The 12,552-nt window shown below is 38.1% G+C and overlaps 1 protein-coding gene across 1 annotated transcript in view; it reads right to left on the reverse strand.

Annotated features, from left to right (window-relative positions):
• TTC33 (tetratricopeptide repeat domain 33) overlaps positions 1-12,552 on the reverse strand; it is a 38,170-nt gene that overhangs the window by 13,041 nt on the left and 12,577 nt on the right. The window contains exon 3 of the mRNA XM_002815517.4: positions 1,271-1,352. Coding sequence (XP_002815563.1) covers positions 1,271-1,352 — 82 coding nt within the window. The remainder of the gene's footprint in view (positions 1-1,270; positions 1,353-12,552) is intronic.

Below are 12,552 nucleotides of genomic sequence, written 5' to 3' on the forward strand. Positions count from 1 at the left end.
AGGGAGAGTTAGGGTTACCAGAGAGTTCTAGTACCCTCCACTGTGGTCTGTGGGAAAGGGCTGGATTTTATCTATAATCTTTAGGATCATTAACACTTCAAAAGATTTGTGACACAAACATTATTATCAGGTTCCAAATTAAACAAGTCTTCATAAAGCTTGCCACAAACCTGTCATTCATATATACATATTTAAGATTGAAAAAGGAATCCAAATGAAGGTCCTCATATCACTTGATTCAGATGACATAATTTATTTGGGTTTTTCCTGGATAAACTAAAGTCAAAGGTGACAAATGTGTATCCTATATTTGAGATATGATTTGAAAAATATTTGTTAGGTGTGCAGATTAAGGCTGAATTGCAACAATTCCCTGCCAAAAATATGTTTAATGCTCTGTGTGAGACTTTTAAAATCACTTGTATAACCTATTCAAGTGCTCAGAGGTTTTCTTTACAGACTTTCCTACAAAATATTAGAAACATATTTTTAAAGTACAAATGTTATTTTTAAGGTATTAATAAAATTACATCTTTGCTGACCTTTTGCTAAGGACTAAGCCATTTTTAGAAATATCTCATCTAGAACCCAATCCATCCTCATTTTTAAGAAAACTGAACTATTTTGCTAAGTCTACTACATTTAATCACAAGGAAAGCGTATGTTTTTCATCTAAGAGCTCAACAGTGACTTTTTATTTATTTTTTATTTATTTTTTATTTTTTGAGATGGAGTCTCGCTGTGTCACCCAGGCTGGAGTGCAGTGGCACTATCTCAGCTCACTGCAACCTCCGCCTCCCACGTTCAAGTGATCCTCCTGCCTCAGCCTCTCAAGTAGCTGGGACTACAGGCGTGTGCCACCATGCCCAGCTAATATTTGTATTTTTAGTAGACGCAAGGTTTCACCATGTTGGCCAGGGTGGTCTCGAACTTCTGACCTCAAGTGATCCACCCACCTCGGCCTCCCAAATTGCTGGGATTACAGATGTGAGCCATGGCACCTGCCCACCAGTGACTTTAAAAGACAGCCATCGATTCCTATCTTACAATAGTTAGGCTAAAATAACAGTTAACTTTATTGTGAAGGCAAATGAATTTCCAATTTTATGCATAAGACAGAACCATAAATAATGGTGAAATATTTTTTCCCAAAGAAATTGTATTTGAGAAAGAAAATGGGAGAAAACGCTATTTTGCTTCATCATTGCTCACTCACCAAACAAACATAGCACAATTTCATATGCAAAGTGAAATTCTTCGTAATTATTACCTGTGATTTCATCTCGTATAGGGTAGCATCATTTGGAGTTAACTGTAGTGCTTCATCCCACTTCTGAATTGCCTCCCGATATCTGTGGTTGTTAAAGTTATATCAATGCCATATTTTCAATATGCCTTTTTTTAGACTTTCAAAAAAAAATTTTTATTGTAGTTAAATATAAAATTTACCATCTTAACCATTTAAGTGTACAGTTCAGAGGCATTAAGTAGCATTAAGTACTTATAGTTCATTCACCTTTTTGTGCAACCACCACCACCATTCATCTCCAGAACTTTTCATCTTCCCAAACTGAAACTCCATACCCATTAAACAATAACTCCTCATTGCCCCCTCCTCCACCCCTGGGCAAACACCATTCTACTCTTAGACTACTTTCAGGAGGAGCAGTCATGTACTTTCAATTCAACCATTTTTTGGACTACTTTCTAGTCCATGAAATATATGTAAAAATCCAAAATAAAGGATTAGCAAATTAAGTCCAGCAACTTATTAAAGTACAAAATCCACATGATCATGTAGTGTATGCTCAGAAAAACTTAGAAATGGGTTCATATGTAACAGATAAGGGAGAAAGAAGTACATGCCACTCAACAATACTTAGTATAATTTAACACCCATTTCTGATTATTTATAATAATAATAAAAGTATATACAACATTAAATAAATTTAGTACCGTGGTGCCATTATCTACTAAGCTTTAATGATATAACCTCTAAAAGCAGTAACTATATCACCTAAAAAGAAAGTGCTTGTGCTTCTTTAGGCATACTGTGGGTGATTTCAAGCCTCTCTAAACAATATTTCCAAATGTTATTGTAGATGCAACAGGAAAAACTTTGAAAATTAATTTATTGATGTATTCCTTCATAACAATCCTTCCACTCAAAATTTTCTAACAAAGGTAGCAGTAATAAATTCTGCAAGACTTAATAGTAGCAAATGTCTTTCCTCCGGCATTAGAAGGAAAAGGTTGGACTGTTTGTCCAATCTTTTTTCTACCACTCCTTACACATACCTGTACTCCACTCAGCAAGGTTTTTATAGTCCCTACCCACATATCATGCCTTTGTTAGTATGGATCCCCTGCTACACATACACACACACATCTGTATTAGTCCATTCTCACGCTGCAATAAAGAACTGTCCAAGACAAGGAAATTTATAAAGGAAAGAGGTTTAATTGACTCAGTACCACAGGGCTGGGGAGGCCTCAGGAAACTTACAATCATGGCAGAAGGAGAAGCAAACACATCCTTCTTCACATGGAGGCAGGAGAGAGAAATGAGCGCTGAGCAAACAGGGAAGCCCCTTATAAATCCATAAGATCTCGTGAGAACTCAGTGTCATGAGACCAGTATGGCAGAAACTGCCCCCATAATTCAATTATCTCCACCTGGTCCCATCCTTGACACGGGGATTATTACAACTCGAGGTGAGATTTGGGTGGGGACACAGAGCCAAACCATATCACATATCTAAGATTGCCTTCCTACTCCTCTTCATCTATTCAAAGGCTCCTCCTCTAAGACCAAGTTAAAATGGTCCGTTCTTCATGAAGACCTCCTCCAGCGGCTCTAGCCCACTAACTATGAGTACCACTTCAGACCACATAGCAACACTTATATTTCCAAAGCATTTTATGTTTTGCGAAGCACTTTCAATACAATTATTTAACATACAATTATTTTCCCAAAAAGTTAATTCACTTACTACTCAAAGTAAGTGAATATAAATTTGGTATTATTTGCTTTTTTAAAAATTATTTTGAGAGACATAGTCTTGCTCCATTGCACTGGCATGATCACAGCTCATTGCAGCCTTGAACTCTTGGGCTCAAGGGCCTCCCACCTCGGCCTACCGAGTAGCTAGGACTACAGGCATATGCCACTGTGCCCAGCTAATTTTTTTATTTTTTTATTTTTGTAGAGACAGGGTCTCACTATGTTGCCCAGGCTGGTCTCAAACTTCTGGCCTCAAGCAATCCTCCTGCCTTGGCCTCCACAAGTGCTGAGATTATAGGGGTGAGCCACCATGCCTAGCCTCAAGTTTGGCATTACTTGTTCTCACTTTATTGATGAAGAACCAACGGTTGAGAGCAGCTAAAGGACTGTCCAAGTCCTGCAAAAGACAGGATTTAAAGCTAGCTCTTAAAAATACAAGACCAATACTTTCTGTAACTATATCAAGTATGCCTCCCATTTAGTTCTGCTCTAATTCCTCCTTGTATTTTTGTCTTTTCTCTAATGAGTTCAGGAACCAAAGGGTAGATTTGTTTATATGCTCTACAGTACCCAGAACATTTCTGGGAATGTAGAAGGTACTAACATAGCAGATTTTTTTTTTTAGACAGTCTTGCTCTGTCACCCAGGCTGGAGTACATGGAGTACAATGGCACGATCTCAGCTCACTACAACCTGCACCTCCCAGGTTCAAGTGATTCTCCTACCTCAGCCCCCCGAGTGGCTGGGACTACAGGCACATGCCACCACACCTGGCTAATTTTTGTTTTTTCGTAGAGATGGTGTTTCGCCATGTTGGCCAGGCTGGTCTTGAACTCTTGACCTCAACTGATCTGCCCGCCTCGGCCTCCCAAAGTGCTGGGATTACAGGCATGAGCCACCGCGCCCGGCCTAATATAACAGATTCTATCTACCTCATTTATTCTACCTTCTCCAAGTCCTGAAAGCAGCAGAGAGCAGCATATAAAGCATGAAAAGAGGGGACAGATATAGCACGCTCTTAACACAACAGGAAAAAAAAATGGTAATAAAAACAAATTCTATCCTAAGACAAAAGTGGTAAAAACGTAAATTCTTACTTTGTTCCGTTCATTATTTCATATATAGAAATTATAAGAAATCCCAAGACTAGGGGAATGTGAATATAGACAGAAAAAAACAAAAACATTAGAATTCTAGGTTTAGCAGAGGGACCTTAAGAACTTGGATGTTTGAGGTTTCAGGAGTCTTTGACAGCTTTTGAGGAAGGGGCTGAAGGTCTCTGGTCTCTAGAGCAAAGGGTGACATAGTAAAGGTCCATATAGTAAACATTTTAGGTTTTGTGAACCATACAGTCTATCACAACTATTCAACTCTATTACTGTATCCCAAAATCAGCCATAAACAATGCATTCAAAAAATGGGCATTGCTGTGTCCCAATAAAACTATTTATAAAAACAGGCTGTTTTTATAAATAAAGTTTGCCAACCCTAGATCTACTTGGCCCAACCACTGTTAAAAGCTTATCATATTTGTCAAATTTACTTTTTACTTCCAGTCCTATTTTCTGCCCAACTCAACCAGAGGAAGTTATCGCCCCATAGAAGGCATTTGTGGTCATCACTGTGACTTGGAGGCACTGGTGGCAGAGGGTCAGGGATGTTAACATTCTTCAAGGCAAAGAGCAAGCCTGCACAATAAAGAGCTGTCTTGCCAAAAATACCACTAGCACTACTGCTGAGAACAGGATGGCTTATCCCATCCCCAACCCCACAAAGCTGCTTATGTTCCTTAGCTTAAGTTGTCCCAAGTACAAAATAAACTAAGAGGTTCAAGGTGACAATGACTAGTTTTTTCTTTTTATTAGGCAGGCATGCATGTGTGCATATACATACAAACATGTACACACACACACACACGTAAACACAGGCTCACAGATTTGAGAAAAAAGAAAAATGTCCTCTCTTCTCAACTGCACTGTCTTTTATTTTGAAAACATAACCATTGCTGCCAGCAGAGGCATCACTCAATGAAATGTGCTTTGTTGCCAACAAGGCCTATAAAGGTTTAAAGGAACAAGTGAGCTCTTTCCCATGCTAAACAAAGCAAGAAATGGTGGGTATTTACTTCACTATCATCAGCTTATTCAATTCTTCCCCCTTCTCATTTCTCTTTGGTTTACTTCTGTTGGCCTGCAAACAAAGGGTGGCACCACTTAGTTCCTCCATTTTTAGATCACAGGAAACTTGGCACTGAACAAATCAATAGTCTCTCATAACTTCTGCAGCATATCTCTTAATTCAACTTCAGTTTGGAACAGACTGAACAGACACAGCCCTACTGCAGCTGTTGGATAGGAAGCATTAAAAGATAAAAACTTGGTTTAAAGTCACTGTGGTTAATAAATGACCAAAGTCTGATTCCGCCAGTTTAAGTACAATATTAACAGTATGCAACTGAACTAGCACAAGGAAGGAAGCAAAGGGAATAGTTCCATGGACTACAATAGGGCAGGATGAGATAATGCCCTACACTGAGGTAAAGAACAGCTGGTGATCAAGCTAAATAAGTTAGATAGCACACTCATTTGCCAAATAGAAATGTCAACGTGTTTAGCTACTTTACTCCCAATTAGACTTCTAATTTACTGTGGCTTTAAATTTAATGAGCTATATAGTTAACAGCTTATTCACTTTATAAATATTTACTGGGCACCTACCCTGGGACAGGTAGAATTCTAGTAATAAGTACTAAGGATGCAGCACCCAACAAGATATAAAAGGTCCCTACTATTCTTCTAGATCTTACTTTCTAAAGTGTATGCATGTTAGAAGGCGACAGGGAAAGAAAGACAACAAACTAAGTTAAAATATAAGTGCCATGATAAAAGACAAATGGAGGAATGTGATAGGGAGTGACCAAGTGGCTACTCGGAATGGGCAGTCAAGAAAGGTCTTCCTAGGAACGCATTCAAGCTGAGACCTGAGTGACAAAACGTGGTCAGACAACTGAAAATCTGGAGAAAGTCCATTCCAGGCAAAGGGAAGAACCTGGGGCAGGACCAAACCATGTTTTGTGGAAAAGAAATAAAACCAGAGGAAAGGAAGTCAGAGGTCAGGGAGGTGGGCCGAAGCCATGATCACAGAGGATACAATAAGCCATAGTTATGCATGTGGATTTAATTGTATGTGTGATGAAGAATCCACAGAGTTTTTATACAACAGTGAGACATGAATTATTGATTTACATTTTTAAAAGATCAGTCAGACCCAGAAGAATAGACAGTAAGGGTACAAAAATGTACACAGGGAGGCTAGATATGAGACAACCAAAGTAATTTAGGTATGAGATAACCCTAGATAAGGATAGCAGAAGTGAAAACAGAAAGGGGAAAAAAGATTTACAATACACTGAAAATGTACAGTTGGCTCAAGTTGGACTTGGTATGAGCGAAAAAAAGAAAGAAATCCAGGATAATTTGGGTTACCTGGAAAACAGAGCCTGAGGCCAAAGCTTACTGGCTAAATCTTTATTGAGTGGATAGGATCCCAGGCAATCAAGAGTGAGGGAAAAACAGAAGTAAGGCATGAAGAAAGAAGAATAAATACAAGGTCTATGTTAAGCTGGCAACAGCTCCACAAACACAGATGATTGTTGATCTGGAGAGCAAAAGGAAAGGAGCAAGCAAAGATTAAAAAGGAGAGGACATGGAGACAAGGACAAGCATGATAGCATGGTGGTGTGGAAGATGAGAGAGCAGTGTATTTAGGAAGAGCATGGTCACCTATGCTGAATGACGAGAAGCACAATAAATGAGAACAGAGAAGTGATGACTGGATTTGACAACATGGAAGTCATTGATAACCTTTATGAAAGCAGTTTCAGTGGATTCATGGGGACAGAAATACGACTGGATGGTTCATCAAGAAATGGAGTTTGTAGTCCAGTGGGAGCAGAGAAATGGCAGAGCATTTGGAGAGAAGCTTTTTAAATGGATGTTATCAGGGTGTGTTTGCATGCCAGTGAGAAGGAGCCGAGAGAAAAGAAGAAACAGATTATATAAAAATGAGAGGACAATTTTAGAACAACGTTCCTGAGAAGGCACAAGGGGATGGGGTCTAGAGTACAAGTGGAGGGGTGGGCCTTTGATAAGAGCAGGGCACTTCATTACAATGGAATGATGACAGATTATATAGGCACAAATACAGTAAGGTTGGAAGATGTGCTGGTGAGAAAATAAAGTCATTCTACACTGATTGTATCTATGTTTTTCCACAGAGCATGAGGCAAAACCACTGTCATTAAATATACTGATGTGGGTAATCTGTAGAATGTGGGTCACACAGCAAGATCACCCTCAAATTTACATTAGTAAGTATACTTTTCTAGACAAGAACAAAATGCATGGTAAATTCTAATTTATATTCCTGCTTCATACACATACAACTGATTCTAACAGAAAAATCAGACGAGTTAGCTAGACATTAAAATATCACCATCTAGTGACTGAAACTTTAAAAGCCAACATGTCAAAGTTGGGACTAACACCGTGACTCTTGAGAAGGTATAACCTAGTTTGTAATAATTCTAGAAAAAGACATTTGGACAAAATAATTTACAAAAATATATATTACTACTATAGGAAATATACCAAGAACATATAAAATCCTAAAATATTATATCTAAAGTACATTCACTTGGTGCCTATTAGGTGCTAGGTAGCATGCTTTTACATGGACTTTGCTCTTTAATCCTCCAAAATTCTATAAGATATGTATCACCATTTGACCTATGAGGTAGAAATTGACAAAAAATAACTACCCAAAGCTTATTTAGATAGAAATGATAAAGCTGGGATTTGAATGGAGGTAATCTGACTTCAAAATCTACACTCTTAACCACTATACTCACTATTAAGCACCAAAATTTCTTGGGGGTTGGGTAGAAGAGTAAACCAGATTTTTGTTAAAAAGAATCATGAATACTCTAAGGTAAGACTTCTGAATTTAAAAACCACTCAACGTTGAGCATGGTGGCTCAGGCCTGTAATCCCAGCACTTTGGGAGGCCGAGGTGGGAAGATCACCAGAGCCCAGGAGTTCGAGACCAGCCCGGGCAACATGGCAAAACCCCATCTCTACTAAAAATAAAAAAAATTAGCCAGGCAAGGTGGCGCACACCTGTAGTACCAGCTCCTCAGGAGGCCAAGGGACAAGAATCGCTTGAACCTGGAAGGGAGATTGCAATGTGACAAGATCGTGCTACTGCCCTCTAGCCACCTGGGCAACAGAAAAAGGCTCCACCTCAAAAAAAAAAAAAAAAAAGACTAGGGTCTTCTGCTACTATCCTACAGGTGATGCACAAGAGTTACTAAAGAAGGCTGACAAGAGTGATAAAATAACCAAGACCCCAAAATACATAATATCCAGATTCGAAATTTTACTGAAATCTAAATTAATCTCTTCTATCAATTAACTTGCAATATAACAGCAAATTCAGAACACAAATACATCATGAACACATATAAAGATATATGAAACAAATATAGAATTATTTTACATTTGACAAGCACTCAAAACTTTGTTTTTTTAATAAAATTTACTGGTATGTAATTTATATATCAAAAAATGTACCCACTTGAAGCATACTTTTTGATGAGTTTTGAGAAATGTATACACTCATGTAAATACAACCACAACCATCATAATAAAGAACATTTTTGTCAATCCAAAAAGTTCTCTGTGCCCCTTTCTCGGGAAACCTACCCCAACTGCTGACCCCAGAAAACTAATGATTTTTTCTGTCACTATGGATTAATTTGTCTTCAGACAGATTTATAAAATTGGAATCAGACGGTATGTACTCTTCCTGACTTCTTTCCCTTAGCATGTTTTTGTGATGTCAATCATTTCTTTTTACTGCTCAATAGAATACTATTGTATGGATATACCACAATTTATTCATTCATTCACCTGCTGATGAACACTTAGGTTGTCCCAGTTCATGGACACTATTAATAAAGCTGCTAGAAACATTGTTGGAACAGTCTTTGTGTGGATATATGATTTCATTTCTTCTGAGGTAGTATCTAGGAATAAAACTGTGAGATTGTACAATAAAGTATATATTTAACTTTATGTGAAACAGCCAGGCACAGTGGCTCACACCTGTAATCCCAGCACTTTGGGAGGCCAAGGCAGGCAGATAACCTGAGGTCAGGAGTTGAGATCAGGCTGGCCAACACGGTGAAACCTTGTCTCTACTAAAAATTCAAAAATTAGCCAGGTGTAGAGTGGTGTGCGCCTGTAATCCCAGCTAGTCGGGGGTGCTGAGGCAGGAGAATTGCTTAAACCCGGGAGGTGGAGGTTGCAGTGACCTGAGATCACGCCACTGCAGTCCAGCCTGGGCAACAGAGCAAGACTCCATCTCAAAAATAAAATAAGTGAAAGAACCAGACAGTTTGCCAAAGAGGTAAAGCTATTTTACATTTTCATGAGCAATGTATAAAAGTTTAACTTGCTCCATATCTTTGCCAACACTTGATACTGTCAATCTTTTCAATGTTAGCATTCTAGTTAACTAGGTAATAGTATCTCATTGTGGTTTTAATTTGAAATTTCTTGATGACTAATAATGTTGAGCAGCTTTTTGTATGCTTCTTGGCCATTCATATATTTTCTTTTGTGAAGCATCTGCTCCAACTTTTTACCCATTCTTTACATGAATAGCTTGTCTTCTTCCTACGGAGTTGTAAGAGTTCTTCTATACTCTGGAAACAAGTCCTATGTCAGACATATGGACTGGAAATATTTTCTCCCAGTCTGTGGCCTGACTTTTCATGTTCTCAATTAAGCCTTTTAAAAGACAGAAGTTTTCATTTGTATCAACTGACCACATACATGTGAGTCACTTCTGTATCATATATTATTTTCATTGATCCATGTATGTCTATCTTTACACTAGTACTATGAAGGTATAACATTCGAAAACACAGTTAAGGGCTGAAATTAAGTAATATAAGTTCCCTAAGTACGTTTTATTTCATAAAATTCTTTTGGCTAGTCTAGATTATTTGCATTTCCACATAAACTTTAGAATAAGCTTGTCAATTATCTCAAACGCAAGCTTGCTGGGATTTTGATTGGAATTGCACTGAGTTTACAGATCAATTTCGGGAGAACTGATGTATTAACAAAATACTATCTTCCAATCTGTGAGCATTGATATGGTTCGGATCTGTACCTCCACCCAAATCTCATGTCAAATTATAATCCCTAGTGTTAAAGGTGGGGCCTGGTGGGAGGTGACTGGATCATGGGGGCAGGTTTCCCTCTTGGTACTGTTCTCGTGATAGTGAGTTCTTGCAAGATCTGGTTGCTTAAAAGTGTGTAGCACTCCCACTCCCCACATTCTCTCTTCCTCCTGCTCCAACCATGTGAAGTGCTGGCTCCTACCTTTGCCTTCTGCTACGATTATAGCTTTCCTGAGGCCTCCCCGGAAGCTGAACAGATGCCAACATTATGCTTCCTATGCAGCCCGCAGAACTGTGAGCCAATTAAACCTGTTTTCTTCATAAATTATCCAGTCTCAGGTATTTGTTTATAGCAGTGTGAGGACAAACTAATACAAGTATAGTGGATATTTATTGATTTATTTAGGTCTTTTAACATTTCAACAACATTTTGTAGTTTTCATATAGTTTTTATACATGTTTTGCTGAATTTTTTTCCTAACAATTTTAGATTTGGGAATAATACTACAAATGGTGCTTTTTTAAAAAAATAAAGTATTCAGCTTCTAATTGTTTTATTTTACATCCATTATTGGCTTATAAGCCTTTTATTATTTTTTAATGGTTTCTCTATGGTCTAGGTTTGAATACAACGTAACAGCCTAATAGCAATATAATTCCATTTATCCCTTCATGCTTTCTATTACAATTGTTACATATTTACTTCTACATAACTTTGCAAAACGTTGCTGTTGTTATTTAATGTCAATTACCTTTTTAAAGAATTTAAATTTTTTGTTTAAATCAGTCTTCATATTTACCCATGTTTACCACTTCCAGAACCCTTTCATTCTTTACTTAGACACAAATTTCTATCTGGTATGATTTTCCTTCTACGTAAAGAATATCTTTTAATATTTCTTGAAGTCCAGGCCTACTGGTAATGGGTTATCTCAGCTTTTGTTTGTCTGATAAAGTTATTTTGCCTTCATTTCTGAAAGATATTTTTGTGGTACAAAGAATTCTAAGCTGGCAGTTTTACTTTCCTTCAAAACTAAATGATGTCATTCCATTATCTTGCATAGACCTCCAGCTGACCTCAGCTGCTACACTCTGAAATCCATGGCCACATATGCAGCAAGGATAAATATCTCATAGCTTTTCTCCACATTAGCTGGAAGTAGCAGAAATAAGAAGACCAGCTTATTCCTGAGGGGCATGGGACTCCAATGAGGGACAACTCTGACTTGACGACTATCCAAGGTATTATCCAACTTTCTTTAGATTATATGACAGCCTATGACATTTCCATCCAACCTTCCCTCCCTCTCCCCTTCACTGGGGGTTAGACAAGCATAGCTCTCCCAGATTTACTCAGTTCCCACCCATCTCCTCTCATACAGTGATTCCCCTAATGAAATCTTTGCATGTTTAAGCCAGTCTTAGCATATGCTTCTAGAAGGACCCAGACTAGCATAACTATTCAGTATATTTTTTATTTCAGATATCGTATTTTTAATTTCTAGATGTTCCTTTTTTTAATATATCTTCAATTTCACTCCCCATTATGTTTGTTTCCCTTTAATTATCTGAATATAGTTATATTACCATTTTAACCTCTTTGTCCACTACTTCCATCATCTATGTTATTTCTGAATCTGTTTCTATTGACTGATTTGTCTCCTATTTATGGGTCACAGTTTCCAACTCTTTGGCATGTCTAGTAATTTTTGATTAGATGCTGAATATTTTAAATGTCACACTGTTGACTAAAAATGTTGGGCTCTATTCTGGCAGGCACTAAAGTTTGAAAGTATCAGTTTGAACTCTTCAAAACCTATTTTTAAAGGTTTTCTAGGGAAGGTCTGGAGTAGCCTTCCCTCCAGGGATAGTGTAGTCATTCTACTAAGAAATAACCCCCTGTGACTCCAGTAAATATTTCTGGTGACCATCAAAGACACTCCATTCTGAATGGCTGAAGCTTGAATAGCTCTCCGCTCTGTATGAATGCTACGAATGGTTCAGCTTACAACTTCTCAGTCATTTTCCCTAGATTTACAGAAATTCCCTGATAGTTGCATGGCCTAATGCTCAACAAAGACTCAAAGGGACCTCATAGACTTCTGGAGCTTTTTCTCTGAGTAGCTTCCTCTTCTCTGGTACTCTACTCTGCAATTTCTAGCTGTGTCAGCCTCTCCAAAGTCCAATCTCCATCTCCTCACTCAGCAAGACCACTGTGGTCTATCTGGTTTCCTCTTCCATGTGCCCATTCCCTGGAGACTACCTTCAGGTAGAAATTAAGGGAGCTCGGCCACATGTG

The sequence above is a fragment of the Pongo abelii genome, chromosome 4 (genome assembly GCF_028885655.2).
Source record: "Pongo abelii isolate AG06213 chromosome 4, NHGRI_mPonAbe1-v2.0_pri, whole genome shotgun sequence".
Classification (NCBI taxonomy): Eukaryota; Metazoa; Chordata; class Mammalia; order Primates; family Hominidae; genus Pongo; species Pongo abelii.